We start from the raw sequence: 17,746 nt of genomic DNA, 5'->3' as shown, positions 1-17,746 counted from the left end.
TTGGTGTTTGCTAAAGCTCAAACCTCTATATTCAAAAGCTATTTTTGAAAACCTAAAATCTCTTGAACATTCTATGGTTGACCGTGGTTAGGTTTGAGAAACTGAGAGTGTCCTTGTTGAAAAGCAGGTGAACTTCTTCAGCTGCAGTTGAGCTTTTTTAGCTGAACTAAACTTCAGCTGAGGTGAGCTTCTTCAGCTGCAGTTGAGCTTTTTCAGCTGGGCTGAACTTTAGCTGAGTTGAACTTTTTCAACTGCAATTGAGCTTTTTCAACTACAGTTGAGCTTTCTCAACTCCAGCTGAACTTCAACTTCAATTGTGAACCTCTTTGACCATACACCAGTTGAACTTGCCTCCGGACAGTTGAACTGGGGTTTTCTCTCCTAAACTCTCTGGTCAAGACCAGTTGAACTGGTACTGAGGCGCAGTTCAACTGGTCTCTGACCCTCTGACCTCTGACCAACAGTCTGCCAGTTAGACTGGCAAATAGGTCGGCAGAGTCGTTAGGGGTGGTTCAACCGCCCGCACAGGGCGGTTGAACTGGTCTGGTCAACTTGGTCAGACTACGCGTCAGTCTGCCAGACCTGCTAGGGGCGGTTCAACCGGTTTTTAGCAGAAAAGTGAAAAAACAACTAGTTTTGGAGCCCCGCCTATATATACTCACTCCTACCTCTCTCCCCACAGTGGAGCACGACCCAAACTCCATTTCTAACTTGAGAAACACCTCCCACTCTCTCTCACACATCTCTTGCCTCTCCCATTTTAGATCTTTGGAGAGAAATCTTTAAGTGAGTTTGAGAGCTGCGGTTTTTGTGCTTCATCTCTAAATCCCTCTTGCTCTTCTTGATTCGAGCTTTGGTACTACATCGAGTTCTTTGTGGATTCATTACTCTTGGAGCTTCTAGCTCCTAGACAACTAAGTGTCGCTTGTGAGTCTCCAAATCTTATGGAAGACTACAAGAAAGTTTGTATTACCCACTCGTTTGAGAAAAGATTAGTGTGTGGGCTTGACCTTTGTGGTCGGCAAAGGGAGGATTAGGGTTGAAAGAGGTCCGGCTCTTTGTGGGCGCCTCAACAAGGAAGTAGGGCACCTTGGTGGTATGACCGAACCTCGGGATAAATCTTGTTTCTCTTGTATTCTTGCTCATTGTGTTTCTTTGTGTTCTTCGTTCTCTCACCATTCTATGGAAGATTTGTTTATATCTTTCTGGTGTGTGGATTTTGAGAAGTGCCCTTCTCAGATCTACTACTTTGAACCATGTGGATCAACTAGAACATCTCATTTCCAAAGTTATCTGGGTGAATTTCAAGATCAATTTAGTTTATATCTCATTCTTTAGTTGAGCTCATGCAAACTGGTGGAACCGGTTTTACCTAGTTCGTTTTTAGTTTTTGTTGAAAAAGTTTTCGCTTGCCTTTTCATCCCCCTCTAGGCAACTTTCACTAGTTCATTTTGGATGGTCCCACCGAGGGTGCCGACTTCTAGGCCCTCTATAAAGAGCTAGACGGGATGAGTGGTGACACCGAAAAGGCATTGCGGGTCGATTTTCATTGGTTTTCAATCATGCACTAGAAACTTTTTGGTAAGTTGTGTCTGAGCATAAGTTAGGAAGATGCTCACCTAGTAATGGTTCACCCTCTCGCTTCCTTTTTGTTCTTAGTCGCTTGCGAGGACGTCGACGGGCAAGTCTTGCTTTCTCCACGTGCAAAGGAAACATGTGAGCATTCCACCGGTGATCTCTAGGCGGCGAGGAATAAGGCCAACGAAGCTCGCGCCCGAGTCGAATCAACCTAGAAGGCGTACGACGGTCTGGTTGACGCAGTGAAAAGAGACAAGGAGACAAATGACCTCGCTCGCCTCGAGTGTGTGAAGGTAAACTCCCGGCTTCGCATCCTAGAGCAAGGGAAGGAGGTCACCGAAGCTTAGGTCATGGTCTTGGAGGAGAAATTGGGTGGCCGAGTGGAGGAAGAGAGGGTCTGGGCCTCTCTAAAAGGTAGGACCTTTACGCCCTTACTCCATGATCTGTCACCCGTCGTCACTCCCTTTCACCCTTTACATTGCTCTTATCCTCTTTGGCCAGCTTTGCATGAGAAGTTTGATGCTGCCAAGGAGAACTTCGTCCAAGTGCAGCTTTGCTTAGAAAAGTTGGAGAGGGAGAAAATTTGCCTATCAGAGGTGGTGGACGTCGCGCGCGCGATCTAGGGTGCCTCCTTAGTCTGGGCCTAAGTCCTTGATCTTAAGCTTTGAGCGTTTCACGGGATTCGAGAGCTCGAAGCGGAATCCTTCCGCCGAGGGGTCAGCCAAACCTTCGCCATCACCATGTCGCACTTCGACCTGGAGGCCTTGAGCAAAGGTTATTATGATGCCCGGAGTGACGAGGAGCTCGTCAAAATTATCAAAGCTTCGGAACCGCTCGCTAGGAAATTGGTAGATGCCCTGCTCAACAGCGTTCGCTCTGGGAGGAGTTAAGGGAAACCCACTTCTTTGTGAGGTCAAGGAGTGGAACCTTTCTGGCACCCTTTCAACACTATCAATGTCTCTATTATTTGTTTTTTCAGGGCATCCCTTCTCCTAAGCAAGCCTAGAACGAGGCTGCTGGAAAGGAACCACAAATTATGAGCATTGGGTTCATGGAATACATATCTGTTTGTCATTGTTCTACTCCGGGAGGCTCCGATGCCTTCTTGGAGGTCATTGCCGATTTCCATCCTGATCCTGGGGAAGCCGTAGAGAACGCACAAAGCCCCTACCTGTCACACTAACTGTCAGCCGGTAAGTAAATTTGTTTGTACGCGTTCCAGGGTCCGGATGGTGTGCTCAGTGGACGCAAGATTTATATTGGTTCGAGCAGAACGTCCCTACATCCGGTCTTCGGTGGCTCGCACTACCGACACCTTGTCACTCAATGCTCATAGTAGGGGTTACAAGCGAGCGAGAGAGAGGAGGCTCCCAAGTATCTAATGCGTGGAGTGATCTAAGGACTACAAATCTGGTGCTCTCAACCTAGCTAAACCTTGGGAGTCGTGGCAGCGTACTCCTTGGCTTCGGCCTCCGTAGTCCTCCAGCGTGTGGTTGTCGGTCCATCTTTCGTCGTGGGTTTTTTCTCTATGCTTACGTATCTCTCGTTCTCAACCGACCCTCCCCCTTTTATATGCCAAAGTGGGGGTCGGTTACCAGTAGTTTCTCAAGGAAGGAGCTATTACACTGTGGTAAAACGAGGTGTTCTACCTTGTTAGAGTCGTGCTTGTCGTCATGTATCTTGGTTGTCTGGGCTTTTCTATCTGTGCTCTTTAAGACTGGCTGCATGGGCGGCAAAGAGCTCCGACACCATCATTACCATCTTTGTGCCACCATGTCGACCCCTGGCCTTCGTAGCCTGGGTCTTGGCGTGGCTCGTCGTGTTGCAGGTCCTATAGATGACAAGTGCATTTAGGTCTAGGTTTGATAGGTCATGAGTGGGTCATAGGCCTAGGGGTCCATATGTCATGAGTAGGAGGATCGACTCTCCCGTTGCGGCTCGGTGCTAGACGTAGTTAATGCGGTCGATCACTTATGATGGATCAGTCTGAGGTCAGGCGTGGAATCAACTCGGGTGGCTTCCTCTAGGTTCATCTGACCCTCCCTTCTGGCTCCGTCTTGCTCGATCCTGGGCTAGGTGCCTCGAGACTATTCGAGGATGGACATTTCCCTCGTCCTTTTGCTGACTCAGGGGGCCCATGGGCCCAGGGATCTTTCCCCTGACACCGATTTTCCATTTCTAACTATTCTTGCCACGTATCTTACCTCTTGTGTTCAACATTGCAGATCCTTTGCATACCTATCCTTTTTACCTACCCTACATGACATACCTCTCAACGAGACATTTAAATATTGCGTAACAATTTATCTCGTTGTGGTTGATTTTTTTTCATACTCGTTGTTTGAACTTTTAGATTTAAATGAGTACATATATGGCAATCTGGGTACATACTTTTAGAGAGCTTGCAATCAATCTACTCTGGAAAAAAAGGAAAAGAGAATAAGTTGTGCAGTTACTGCAGATGGTTGCCAAATACTAGCCATGTAGATCATCACATATACTCTCCCACAGCTTAGTATTTCATAGTTTCTTTTTTCCCTTTTGAAGAACTAAGTATTTCATATTTTCTTGTTGTACTGAGGTTGATTTGATTTTAACTATTTCTAATCTTTTTGGCATGCAATATTAGGTTACCATCATTACAGGCACTTCCATCCTTCAAAACAATAATGTTGTGGTAGGCATCGATTCCAAAAAGATTTCAAAATGTTTGTGCTGTTAATCTGTGATTCGATTGACCAGTGGCCATGCAATGAAAATAATAGCCTTACAATCAAAGAGGAGCTATGAATGGAACTGTCCATGACAGGGATGTCCTTCTTCAAGGCACTTGCTGAGTGGGCATCGTGTCAGTATGATCAGCTCCAGTTTAGCAGTTCCCTACCCGCGCTATGCTTGTTGGAGAACGATCTACTCTGCTTGCTTCATGTGATGCATGGAACTGCACATGATTGTTTGTGTGTGCATTCATGTTCTCGTGGGCGCAGAAACGCCAATATGCCTTTTTCTTCCCAGGTAAATCGTTTAACCTCTTTTTAGAGAGAGAATTTGCAGAGCAACCATTTTGTGCTCTCCTTTTTTTGTTGGTAGGGCATGTATTCAGCCTTCCTTCCTCCACATACTCATTTATACATGTGATCAGATGGTGTTCTATATGATAACGGATAGTTGTTCTTTGGATGATGACGAAAAGATAAGATCGATAGTACACACAACACCTCCGGAAGATGATCTACTGTGGGCCGAGAAGGTGATCCAGGCACGGGACGATTCTCGGGACCGACCAACATGAGCCTACTACTTTGAATCGTGTTGGGTCAGATCATGTCGTGGCTTGGGTTGACGATTCATTTGGCCATCTATAGTTTAGTACCTTAACTCTCACCATCACTGATCTTGCAAGTGTGAAAAAGACGAGAGAGAAAAACTTCATCTCGTCTCGCCCCACACCACATACCTCGCCGCCTGTCGTCTCCGCCTCTCTCCTTGCCACATCACCATGCAACGTCTCTATAGAGAAATCCTAGGTGTACCGCGAGGCGCAACCGAATCTATGCGATCCAACCTAGGAGCGTGCCACTTCGCGTTCAAATCCACGTGAGGCGTACCACCGGATCCATCGCCGACAAGGACGACACCACTATACGCCTAGCTCAGCGTTGGATCACATTGACTACCAGCTCGTGTGCTGACCGACCTGATTCTCAGTTGTCTCCCTTTAGCACAATCTGAGAATCTATAAGATTAAATCATGTTTGAATAAATATCTCATTTAAGAAAAGCGTATCTATACGATATATATAGAAATCGTAGCAATGTAAGATCAACTAACTAGTAAATATTTTTAGTTAATTTTATTTGGTTTTTCAAACATAATTATCTTCAATTCCATATTTCAAACTATATACTACCTCTGTCTCAGTATATAATCTCTAGATCAAAGACCAAAAAATACACTTAATTCTATCTATATCACTGTATCGATGTATGTGTGTATAAAGATATCACGTCTTATATTGTGGGATAAGAAAAAAAGTAGTTACACCTTATATTTTGGGACCGAGGAGTATATGACACACAAAAATTATTGAAGAACAAAATATATAGAAAACGATTTTCATGTAATGACTATTTAAATAATAATTTATATTAAGATTTTAAAAAACTCTTATACTTGTTAAAAATTAAAATATCTATTAAAAATATATTTTGGAGTTGCTGAGATCTGGGACACTCGAGAAACGGATCCCTAATCGCTGAACCAAAACTACAAAACGAAGTGACGATACTGCCCTCGACCTCTCGAGGTATCGAGTCTCGACCAACCCATACGCACCTACCCTCCGCCACCGTTCCCCCCTCCCCATCTCGCCCGCCGTTCTCGTCCTTGTAGATCTCCTCGCACCTCGCCCATTCGCTTCACCAAGGTGAGCTTGCGATTCTGCACTCTAAAGTCTGATCTCGTCCCGCCGGATCTCCTCCCCACCCCATGCGTTCAGATCTGGTTCCTTTCGATTTGACTCGGTTTTCCCTTCCTGTGCGGGGTGACATAGGGTTTAAGACCGGCGGCGATGGCGGCGAAGCTGGCGCAGCTGCGCACACAGGTAACGCGTGCGGCGGAGTTCGCCTCGAAGCACGGCTGCTCCTACTACAAGGAGGTAATGGAGAAGAACAAGCAGTACGTCGTTCAGCCCCCCACCGTCGAGAAGTGCCAGGAGCTCTCCAAGCAGCTCTTTTACACCCGCCTCGCAAGGTGAAACCGTTTGCCTCTTTTGCTGTTGCGTCTCGTTGCGATTAGCCAATTGGGTTCTATTGCCTGAAGCGCTGTACGATCTGTTTGTGCGCGCAGTAATCAGTAACGGGTCTTGTTCAGGTCGTTTGTTCGATGGGTACAGTGCTGTGCACGTAATGTTTTTGTCCTGGCTACTATTGCAATCACCTTGTTAAACCTGAACGTAGTATGGATGTATGGTGTGATTTGCTTATGGCCAGTATAAGTGATGAGGATAGCCAAGCTGTCTGTCTGATTCTGTGAGCGGATTAAGGTTGCTAGCAAGATAATGTTGTTGGTTTTTTGGCGGTGTAACTGAGCATTTGTATCTAGCGCAGCATATTTATGTTCTTCACCTTTGAGGGCAGTCCATGTCTTACCCTCTTGGCTAACATGGTTCTTCATGGCTGCACTGTTTGACTTAACACTTAGTATGTCTTTTATCATGCGGTTTGTAGCTATAGGAAATGTGATAAGTCCCCATGTATCTGTAATGTTTTTGTTATATCATGATTGCACACCTTCAGGCAATAGAATGTTCCATCTTCTCTTTCAATACTACACCTGCCAGTTCCTGAAATTAAGTTCGGTTTGGTGGATTAAGCACAATTTTGAACTATCATAGGAAAACAAACCTATACATCAATATGTTTTCAAGTCGTCCGATTAGTCGTGATTAATCATCCCAAGTCGGTTTGGACCAATCACGATTAATCGTCAAGTCGGCCAGCCAGAACGACCGGCAAATTGTCCGACTTGAAAACACTTCATCAATGCTTGCATGCTCGATTATCCATGTTTGTAACTATGTATTCCTTGTATATTTTTTCTGCAATTTGCTGAGATTCATCTTATGTGGAAACATGGATAGATGCATGGAGCACAATGCATGGCTATTAGGGAAAACCATGAAAGTTTGTTCAAGTAACACCCTGGTGTGAGTCTCTTGTGGTGTTGGTGTGTCATGGTACCGCTGCAAGAAGAATTTGCTATATGATTTTGGAAATGAATCTTTATGATATCACTGTATCCGAAAACTATGCATGTATTGAAGAGTAGATTCAGCTTTGCATATAAAAACTGATAACTTGATTGGCTATTGGCGAATGTGATTGCATTCTTGTTTATTTTGGATGTTGGTTGATTGACAGGAAAATGCTGTGCGCGCACGCATATATGGTTTATAAGAGTTTATGCATAACATCTTTAGCCTCAAATGTTGAAAATTTGCTTTGATTAGAGTGTAAGATTTGCTGGGTGCAGCATGCAGGTGTATCCGTATCCGTATCCGGATTTTATTTCCCACTTTACTCTCATATATCTAAATAAACAATTTGCATGTGATAGGATGAAATGATGGGCACTTGGCCCTGTCATGATCTTGTATTTCCTTTTGTATTAGCTAGTTAGCTGAGCACAACACTAAACAATGCTAAAAACCATTTTAGTACAGTGGCAGGTGCGTTTTTTGGAGGCCTGTAGTTTCTCTTCAAATGTCCCAAGTCAAAGTGATACTTCTAGGTAGCAAGGATGGAAGTGTTTATTAACATAAGGCGGAAATATTTCTTCTCAGACCTGGTGCTAATTAATACCCCCTCCGGTCCAAATTAGAAGTGGATTCTGCTTTTCTAGATCCATTTTTACTATGTATTTAGAGATAGTGTAATCTAGCAAAAGCTATATCCCTAAACAAGCCAAGACGACTTACAGTTAAGAACAGAGGTAAAAGTTCAGAGGTATTCTGAATTTGACCATTATAAATAGAAATGGCTTGACAAAATTTTAAGTATCAAGGAGCTCCAATTAGTACATCATTGTTTGTCTAAATGCAAATGGCCTGTTGAAACTTAATAATAGCATTAGGAACAGCAGTTAGACGCAATATGTAACTTGTGCCATTCAGGATTTTACTTTTCATGGTTTCTAACCTTTGTTGTGTTTGTTCAGCCTACCAGGTCGCTATGAGTCATTCTGGAAGGAGCTTGATTGTGTCAAGCAGGTATGGAAGAACAGGAAGGACCTCACGGTCGAGGACCTTGGCATTGCGAGTTTATTTGGAGTTGAGCTCTATGCATGGTTCTGCGTAGGCGAGATTGTCGGCAGAGGTTTCACCTTGACCGGCTATAAGGTCTAGATGATTTCCACTGGTCAAGACCTGCTTTATAATTGATACTCTTAGCTGATGCTTGTCGAAACGACGACGATGGTACCTGCCTTGGTTCACAATTTTGTTTCTTTGTAAGAGTTTACCTAGTGCTGAATGCCAGCAAAGACGGGCACATCGTTGCAACATTGCCTCAATAATTTGCTCGCTCAATTGTTGATTTTGGTGCATGTAATTCTTTGTTGGTTGCAATCCCCCGCGTGCGGACTGATTTCTGCCTTTATTTCTTCCCTCAAAATAAATTCCTTGTGTTCCGTATGTGATTTTTTGGATGAACATAACAGAACGACCAGTTTCTGAATGTGTGGACCGATGAAACATTAGCGTGGTCGAATCTGTCGAAGTAGTCAACTTGTGTTTTGCGATTTTATCCTTTATCGATTACTGGTGCTACAGTAAGATATGGTTGAAATAATACCGTGTCTTTGTGCTTCCAAAAGAATATTATTTTATAACACATATATTGGAGGCTGTTTTACAATGAACAAGGAACCTTGTGTTCTGAGTTCGTGTTTTATTCCGAATAGAGATGTCAACGGGACCTAATTCATGGGAAATTCCTCTATTAGGTACCCGTTAAGGTTTTGTTCGGTTATTTTGGAATTTAAACCATCTAATCTTACTCAATCCACTTGGACCAGATAAGCCCTAACCTATGGAGAATTCCTCTATTAGGGTCAATGTATGGAACAAAAATTATCTCTATGAGTGTAAATATAGGATAAAATCTTCACCCATTGGATAAGTGGGTATGAGTTTGAGAAGCAATCATAAGTGGGTATGGGTTTAAAAGCAATCATCGGAACTCAATTATCCCTAGTTAATATTTACTCAGTAAAATTAGGTGTGCATTCTAATAGTCAATAAACGTAACAACCAATCCTACATCTCTCAATCCTTTTAAACACCCAACCTAGAAGGCCAGTCACTAGTCGTCCCATCTATCAGTCCATGTGTTACTTTGTGTTTTTGCTGTTTTGTATGGCTAAACAATATTTTTCTTGTTGCATGCCATATTTATTAGTGATGTATTGTTGTTAGTTGTTGTGTGGCTGTTAATGTTTTATAAAATATAATGTAATAATGTTTCTCTTGTAAGAGAAAGAAGTTTCATTAAAGATCGGATACCCAAATAAAGATAGGTATGGTATGAACCTTACCTATGATGGGTATGGGATGGAGATGAGTATAACTTTATACTCCCTCCGGTGCAGTAAAAGAAGTCATCCTGCGCGTGCACAAAAAGAAGTCATAGCGCGCGTGGGTCTGGGATTTGGACGTTGTTGCCCCTAGTAATTGCACAAAAAAAGATGCATTTAAGAGGAATTGAACTTGAGACATCTAGTCTAGAATGCCTTGAAGCTGCTGCAGCAACCAATCAAGCCTACTTGTTGTAGTGGCGTTAATGCACCCATATCCCTATTTAATAGGGGCAAACAGGGAAAACTCTATGATAATTAATCACTCCTTGGTATGCACAATCATGTCCTAAACGACTACCTTTACTGCACTGGAGGGAGTATAGGGATAGGTGTGGAGTGTCAAACCCTGGTGAAGAATTCTCATATCTGGTAACTCAGTTTTCTAAACCATAGTATTATAATACATTGGTTTACTAATTGCTATGATTTTACATAACGGGGTGTTCGGATCCCTTCATTTTAGAGGAATTGGAATCCACTCAATAAAGTAACTTATTTAGTTTGAAATTTAACATTCCGCCACTTTCCAAAATTCAGATATAAGCATATCTCAAATTCATGGAGTAGAGGATGAGAAATAATTTTATACATTAGTAGAATTTGTTTCTACTCTGTAACTTACATTACACTATCCGTCTCACTCCTGTATAGTAAAAATGCAGTACATAAATATCTCCGACATCTTGCAGATAATAGTATGCAAATATATTTTGTATAAAACCGAATTAGCTTAATTGATATATATCTAAATTATTATTATTAGAATAGAATTCATTTCTAATGATCCAAACGGCGTGTAAGTAGGCGTGTAAGTATAATTCAAGACCTGTTTGGCAACCACAGTATTTTCACATGAACAGTTTTAACCAATCCATGACTTAAATGCAAGGTGCGGGCATACTGGGCTGATTCGGCCGAGCTGTGGTCGCCGGTTATTGGCCTGCTTTAGTGTAGCTTGTAGGCTTTTGTCCATCTCCCTGCGTTGCAACTTGCAACGGCGTGCCGCGTGCGCACTTCTCGTTCAGTATCAAATGGAAAGATATAACAGACTCGTAACTACTTTTTGTTCTTGTTACACAATATTAGACACACTCTGTTGTTTATACGTATATCGATGTAATGATATACTCCCTCCGTTTCTTTTTATTTGTCGCTGGATAGTGTAAAATTGCACTATCCAGCGACAAATAAAAAGAAACGGAGGGAGTATAAACATTTAATTATATTTCTTAGTCTTTAAACCAGAGATTGATTGCGTCTTATATACAAGAAAGTATGTGGTATAGGAAAAAGTAGCATGGAAAGCGAAGGGTGCGGGCCCGACCGAAAGAAGAAAAAGAGGAGCACGAAGATGCCTGCCTCGGCAACGGCAAACCAAGCCAAAAGGAAGTTGAGGGACTGGGGAAAGCCGTAGATTTGTGGACTGGACACATATGAATATGATGGATGTATGTATGGATGGCCTTTATAAAGCAAAGCTCGGCGATTGCGTACGTTTCGTCAACTTTACAAAGCACCCAGTGATGCATCCTTTTGGCTGGCACGTACGTACGTACGCCCGATGATGCATGGCATGGATGGAGCACCGAAGCTCCCTGGCTCGGTGACGGTGAGTGTCCCGCGAGCGCTAGAGTACTCCAACGGTGCACTCCACGTCTTCCCTCCCCTGTTACTATTTATGCACTAAGGGCAACAGTTGCCCTCTACCACCTGCAACTGCAACGGCCATCTCTATCGAGCCCCCTAGCGAACAGACCTCTTCTCTCTCCCTTTAGAACTGGCGTGTCACTGTTCACGCGCCCTGACACTATTTGGTACTGCAGCTGTGGACCCGCGATGAATTGTTAGTAGATGAAAATTGATAGTAGATAAAAAGTAGGTATAGAAAATAATATTTTATATTTGTACTCCTAAAAATCAAGGAGGCTTAAGGGTTTTGAATTTGGAATATATGAATGATGCCTTGTTGTCAAAGTGGCTTTGGAATTTGGAAAATTCAAATGGTTTATAGCAAAAGATCATTGCAAAAAAATATATTAACGGAAAACCTCTTATCTGAGTTAAGCAAAGACAGAATGACTCTCAGTTTTGGAAAAAACTTTTAAGTCTCAGAGATGTTTTCTTTAAATACTGTAAAGTTATTGTTGGTAATGGTTGTAAAACTAGTTTCTGGAAAAATTCTTGGATTGGTGATTGTCCTTTGGCAGTTAAATTTCCTGTTCTGTTTGACTTGGCTCTTGATAAGGATATTTCGGTTAATAAGGTCTTATCCTCAAATTTTGATGCTCTTTCCTTGAGAAGAAGAATGATGGGTAATCTTCAAGTACTTTATGGTGAATTAGTTTATTTATATGCTCAATATAATTTGTCAGTTCAAGAGGACAGAGTGAGATGGTGTATGGGTAACAAAGGTTTTACTGTTAATTCTTTATATAAGAAAAATTCGATTGATCAGGCGGCTGTTCCTTACAGGTTCTTGTGGAAATCTAAGTTACCACAAAAAAAATCAAAGTCTTCATCTGGCTGTTGGTAAGAAATAAAATTCTTACAAAAGACAATCTGAAAAAAAGAAATTGACATGGCTCTAGTGAATGCTGTTTTTGTGGAGGTCTAGAATCGATTGAACATTTGTTCTTTAAATGTTTCATTGCTAGATTTGTATGGAGAGTGATTCAAATTGCCTTAAATCTTGATTTCATTCCAAAAAGCATTGGGGATCTTTGTGACAGATGGCTGAACAAATCTAAAGACAGAATCTCCAATTTAATGATATTTGGGGGTGGAGCTATTTTTTGGGCTATTTGGAGAACCAGAAATGATTGGTTTTTTTGATAAAATTCTCCTTGATCCTGCTAACATAATATTTCTCTGTTGCTTTTGGCTAGATTCTTGGGCTATTCGTCAGAGAGAGAAGGAAAAATAGATGGTGGTCCAAGGAAGCCGGCTAATCGGAAAGATAGCAAGTGAAGTGATGTGTTGGTCGTTTGGGTGGTGCCCGATAGATCGCCGCATTTCTAGATGAAGGGTGATTTTGGCGCATTTTATGTGGTTGGCTGTCGCTCAATCTCTAGGTTATCCTTTTGGTGAACTAGTTAACTCTGGCTTGTTAGCTTCGTAGCTGCACTTTTATTTTCATCCGTTGTAATAAGCTTTGCTTAAAAACTATGGTTTCGTCTGGATAGATGATTAGTGGAGACTGATCCTTGCTTGTTTAATGCGATAGTGTGAAGGGTTTAGCATCACTAGGTGCTCTTTTGTCGATGGGTTGTAGCTCATCGTTTTGGTTTGTAATGACTCATCCTATTTTTTAATGAAATATGGGGCTCTGCCCCTTCGTCAAAAAAGTGGGGTATAGGAGAAGTGTTTAGGGTGAACCGCTGCGGGAGATAAAAAAGTAGTGATGGACTGTTGATGATGTGACATAAAAAAGTGATACATGGGAGAAAAATTTAGGAGAAATCGCTGCGAATAGTCTTAGCAGGCGGACCGGCAAACGATCTGCAGAAGAAGATTTGTTCGAGAATTTTATTTTAGGAAAAAAGATGACCGAACTGAATCACACGTTGATGGTGCTGAGTTTGAAGCACAGCCAATACGAGTCACACGGCACCGTCGGCACGGCAACGCGTCTGCAGCAGGAGCGGGTCATATCGTATCCAGACCAGAGCCAGTTTCCACCCGCCCGCAGCCAACATTTATTCCGCGTCGCCCCGATGCAAGCGGCACGGCACCGAAACATCCTCCGCAGATGCACCTCAATTAACTGCTAGGGCTAGCCGAGTATAATCACCACTGGTAGTCCTAGCACCAGCCCACCGCAGCGCCGCTCACCGTCTCCATTTAATTAATCCCCCTCCTCCCTTCATATATGCCTTGCCACCAACTCCCTCTGCCAGTACACTCCACTTGCTAGCCATGACGACCCTCGCCGCGCTGCTCCTTCTGGTTGCCGCTTCCAATGTCGTCAAGGCCGTGGAGTACCACAGCTTTGTAGCCACCCCGCTGTCTCCCCACTTGTACACCGCTCCGTCCTTGGACGCGGACGAGGATGTCTTCGGCGGCAGCCTTGCCGTCGCGGAGGAGGCGGCCGCGGCGTCAGACTCGGCCGTGCACTTCCGCGTGGTCCACCGGGACACCTTCGCGGTGAACGCCACCGCGGGCGAGCTGCTGAAGCACCGTCTGCAGCGGGACAAGCGTAGGGCGGCGCGGATCTCGGAGGCGGCCGGCGCCGGCGGTGGCAACGGGAGAAAGGGCGTCGCGGCGCCGGTGGTCTCGGGGCTGGCGCAGGGGAGCGGGGAGTACTTCACCAAGATCGGGGTGGGCACGCCGGCCACGCAGGCGCTGATGGTGCTGGACACCGGCAGCGACGTGGTGTGGGTGCAGTGCGCGCCGTGCCGGCGGTGCTACGAGCAGTCGGGCCCGGTGTTCGACCCGCGGCGCTCGAGCTCGTACGGCGCCGTGGGCTGCGGCGCGGCGCTGTGCCGCAGGCTGGACTCGGGGGGCTGCGACCTGCGGCGCGGGGCGTGCATGTACCAGGTGGCCTACGGCGACGGCTCGGTGACCGCGGGCGACTTCGTGACCGAGACGCTCACCTTCGCGGGAGGCGCCCGCGTGGCGCGCGTGGCGCTCGGGTGCGGCCACGACAACGAGGGCCTGTTCGTGGCCGCGGCGGGGCTGCTGGGGCTCGGGCGCGGCGGGCTGTCGTTCCCGACCCAGATCTCCCGCCGCTACGGCCGGAGCTTCTCCTACTGCCTCGTCGACCGCACCTCCTCCGGCGCGGGCGCCGCGCCGGGCTCCCACCGGTCCTCCACCGTCAGCTTCGGGGCGGGCTCCGTCGGCGCGTCGTCGGCGTCCTTCACCCCGATGGTCCGCAACCCGCGCATGGAGACGTTCTACTACGTGCAGCTGGTGGGCATCAGCGTGGGCGGCGCGCGCGTCCCGGGCGTGGCCGAGTCGGACCTCCGGCTGGACCCGTCCACGGGCCGCGGCGGCGTGATCGTGGACTCGGGCACCTCCGTGACCCGCCTCGCCCGCGCGTCCTACTCCGCGCTCCGCGACGCGTTCCGCGCCGCCGCGGCGGGGGGGCTCCGGCTCTCCCCCGGCGGGTTCTCGCTGTTCGACACGTGCTACGACCTGGGCGGGCGCAGGGTGGTGAAGGTGCCGACCGTGTCGATGCACTTCGCGGGCGGCGCCGAGGCCGCACTGCCCCCCGAGAACTACCTCATCCCCGTGGACTCCAGGGGCACCTTCTGCTTCGCGTTCGCGGGCACCGACGGCGGCGTGTCCATCATCGGCAACATCCAGCAGCAGGGGTTCCGCGTGGTGTTCGACGGCGACGGCCAGCGCGTGGGGTTCGCGCCCAAAGGCTGCTGAGAGCCCCCAGGCCGGAGTGGTGAACCCGTCCTCTCTCGAGCGAGGAGAGAGAGAATTAATTAGCGAGTGATTAGCTGGTAATCAAGTGAGCCGCCTTGTTAGTCATAATTAATGGATGCGGTGGCTTGTGGGTTTGCTTTGCTTGGCCTTGGATGCTGTGCTGTTAAAAAAAACGCGGGCACTGGGCACTTGTCAGAGTTGTCTTGTGTCTCTCTGACAGTGCTGTGTAGTAGTTTGGTTGGATGCGCGAGAGGAGGGAAGATATCAGCAGCAGCAGGCGGTTGGTCGATGAATGGCTGTAAAAGGCACTGTCAAAAGTGTTGGGGTTATAAAAAAAGCGGCGCTTTTAACTTTAAAAAATGTTGGCTTTGTGCTGCTGGACATGCTGCGTGGTTAAAACCCCAGCCAAAGTACCCACGCGCAGGGGGTTTTGAGTTGGGGGGCTATGCGTCGGGTGCGGGCTGCGCTGCGAGAGCGAGAGAGCAGCAGGTAGATTAGATAGATGCACAGCGAGTGCACACCGCGTCACTTGGAAGTTTTCTAACGGTCCAGTGAGGTGAAGATATTTGCCTTTGCCAGTGCGGGGCGCAACTGCACGGCACGCCTGGATGTGGCCCCCGCCGCCTGCTTGCTTCCCGTGCTCTCCTGTGGACCCTCGTGGCTTGCGTGACTGAGAGGTGGGGGTCTTTTATTTTATTTGCTCGAAACCCGGATGGGCACGGGCCGCCGCTCCACCACCCGTCCCGTGCCGGGGTGGAGACTGGAGAGACTGCCAAGCGCCGAACTGTGTTGGGTGGAGCCGTGGAGGAACGTTGGTGCGCGACTTTGCTTTGCCGTACCGTCCGGCAGCCTCGGAGACCGCGCCGCAGAGGCTGCGCGTGTCGCTGTCCGGCGAGGCCCCTGCCCGCCTGCCACCTACCCCGATACTAATCTTTAGGAGTACTGTAGTAAAGTATGGTACGCTCCTGAGTCCTGCCGTTGCACTGCTGCCACACTCCCGTGTCTAGAACAGGAAGCCTACCGTCCGGTGCTCCGGCAGACTTTCTTTGTCCTGCTGGAGTAATTTGTGGCTGCCATATCTAGGCCCAGCATGCCTATACACACGTCCCGGATACGAAGGCTTTATTTAGGGGGTGTTTGAATGCACTAAAACTAATAGTTAGTTGGCTAAAAATTATTAGTGAAATTAGCTAGCTAACAGATAAATACATAACTATTAACTAATTTACTAAAAATAGCTAATAGTTGAACTATTAGATAGGGTGTTTGGATGTCTCAACTAATTGTAGTGGCTAACCATTAGTTTTAGAGCATTCAAACACCCCCTTAGGCTTGCGGGCACATGAGACACCTTGTACCAGACCAGCACCTGTGTATTTTCCGTGATCATCGCTACGAGCAGCCGACTACGGATGTTCCTAAAACATTCAATTTGTATCACAAATCTAATATTTTAGTATAGATATACATAGAATTTCAAGCTAATTTTCGGCAATGCTATTAAGAATATTATAAAGTATTTAAATAAATTTTTGTAATTTTTTATGTACATTATTTTCTCACTACAACAAAAAAAGTGAAAAAACATCTGAATCCGTATTTGGATAGACATCCGAATTTTTTATATGAATTATTTAAAAAGATATAGAACGAATTTAATGTTTATTTTTTATGAAGATTAATAGCCTTAATGCTAAAAACAAGAATATAAATTTATATAGCAAATTCTATATGTTTGTTGTTCACAATCGAAAAAAAGACCAAAAAATTGACATCCGAATAAAAATCTGGATCCATCCCTACAGCGGACACAGCAGTAAGGGGCGGACCTAGTGCAGGCTAAGTCTCGGCCCAGGCTCCTCCGTTGATGCTAATCAATTTGTAAACTGTGGACCAAACAGTAAAATATAGTAGTTAAATGTGAGTAAACACTAAGCAAAACTAAACATTTATAGTATGAGTACTATGTTTATATAGGTTCTTGCAGGTGAGGTGCAGTGCAGTGCAGGGGGGCGACAATGGCGTGCTCGCCGGCTGCGTGATCCGGCATTCAGGTAGTGTTTGGTTGAAGAGCCAAGTAGAATTGAGCCGTTCTATTCCAGTTTTGTTGCTGTTTGGTTACAAAATAACTAGAACGGAATGACTCCAATTAGGGAATATTTTCTTCAGATCTAGAACCATTCCGCTCCAAAAAAATCAACCGGACGGAGCCGCTCCGTTCCCATCCCGCTCTCACAGTCACGCTTTGTTCCGTTCACTCTGCAATCAAACAAAAAATAGAGCCGCTCCGTTTCAGATTACCAAACACAGAACAGAGCGGCTCCGTTCCTAGAATCAGGGATGGAACGGCTCCGTTCTACTTGGCTCTTCAAGTGCTGGGTCAAGCGCTGCCGCCCCGGAGCAACCACCTGCGGCTGGGGCCAGGCAGCCGGGCACTTGCATGCATCGTCCGCGCCGCTGCATCCTGCTACTTGCATACACAGTGATACATCACAAGTGGAGCGCCGTGGGCCGTGTCGGTGATAAAAGTATAAGAGGGCCTGCGCCGCGTAGTGGCATCTCGCATGCAAACACGCGCACATGATGACACGCAAACGCAAGCGAAGCCTCAGGAATGCTGTACTGTAATGCACTAGCAACGGGGACGTTGATTTGTCT

The 17,746-nt window shown here is 46.0% G+C and overlaps 2 protein-coding genes across 2 annotated transcripts; both read left to right on the top strand.

Moving 5' to 3' along the window:
- Positions 1-5,810: 5,810 nt before the first annotated feature.
- Positions 5,811-8,722, top strand: LOC100283237 (uncharacterized). Its single transcript, NM_001156139.1, has 3 exons — positions 5,811-6,005; positions 6,132-6,331; positions 8,297-8,722. Exons 2-3 carry the CDS (start codon positions 6,150-6,152, stop codon positions 8,481-8,483), a joined length of 369 nt encoding a protein of 122 aa, NP_001149611.1. The 5' UTR covers positions 5,811-6,005; positions 6,132-6,149; the 3' UTR covers positions 8,484-8,722.
- A 4,886-nt stretch (positions 8,723-13,608) lies between these two features.
- Positions 13,609-15,442, top strand: LOC100501808 (Aspartyl protease family protein 2). Its single transcript, NM_001196463.2, has one exon. It carries the CDS (start codon positions 13,631-13,633, stop codon positions 15,086-15,088), a length of 1,458 nt encoding a protein of 485 aa, NP_001183392.2. The 5' UTR covers positions 13,609-13,630; the 3' UTR covers positions 15,089-15,442.
- Positions 15,443-17,746: the final 2,304 nt, after the last annotated feature.

Source organism: Zea mays, chromosome 3 (genome assembly GCF_902167145.1).
Source record: "Zea mays cultivar B73 chromosome 3, Zm-B73-REFERENCE-NAM-5.0, whole genome shotgun sequence".
Classification (NCBI taxonomy): domain Eukaryota; kingdom Viridiplantae; phylum Streptophyta; class Magnoliopsida; order Poales; family Poaceae; genus Zea; species Zea mays.
Note: the sequence above shows the minus strand (reverse complement) of the source record. Positions and strands in the feature narration are given on the sequence as shown.

Bases quoted from the DNA above. Each gene is read 5' to 3' on its own strand.
- LOC100501808 (NM_001196463.2), top strand. From the start codon at position 13,631: ATGACGACCCTCGCCGCGCTGCTCCTTCTGGTTGCCGCTTCCAATGTC.
- LOC100283237 (NM_001156139.1), top strand. From the start codon at position 6,150: ATGGCGGCGAAGCTGGCGCAGCTGCGCACACAGGTAACGCGTGCGGCG. The intron at 6,332-8,296 runs GTGAAACCGTTT...GTGTTTGTTCAG, and splicing joins TTTTACACCCGCCTCGCAAG to CCTACCAGGTCGCTATGAGT.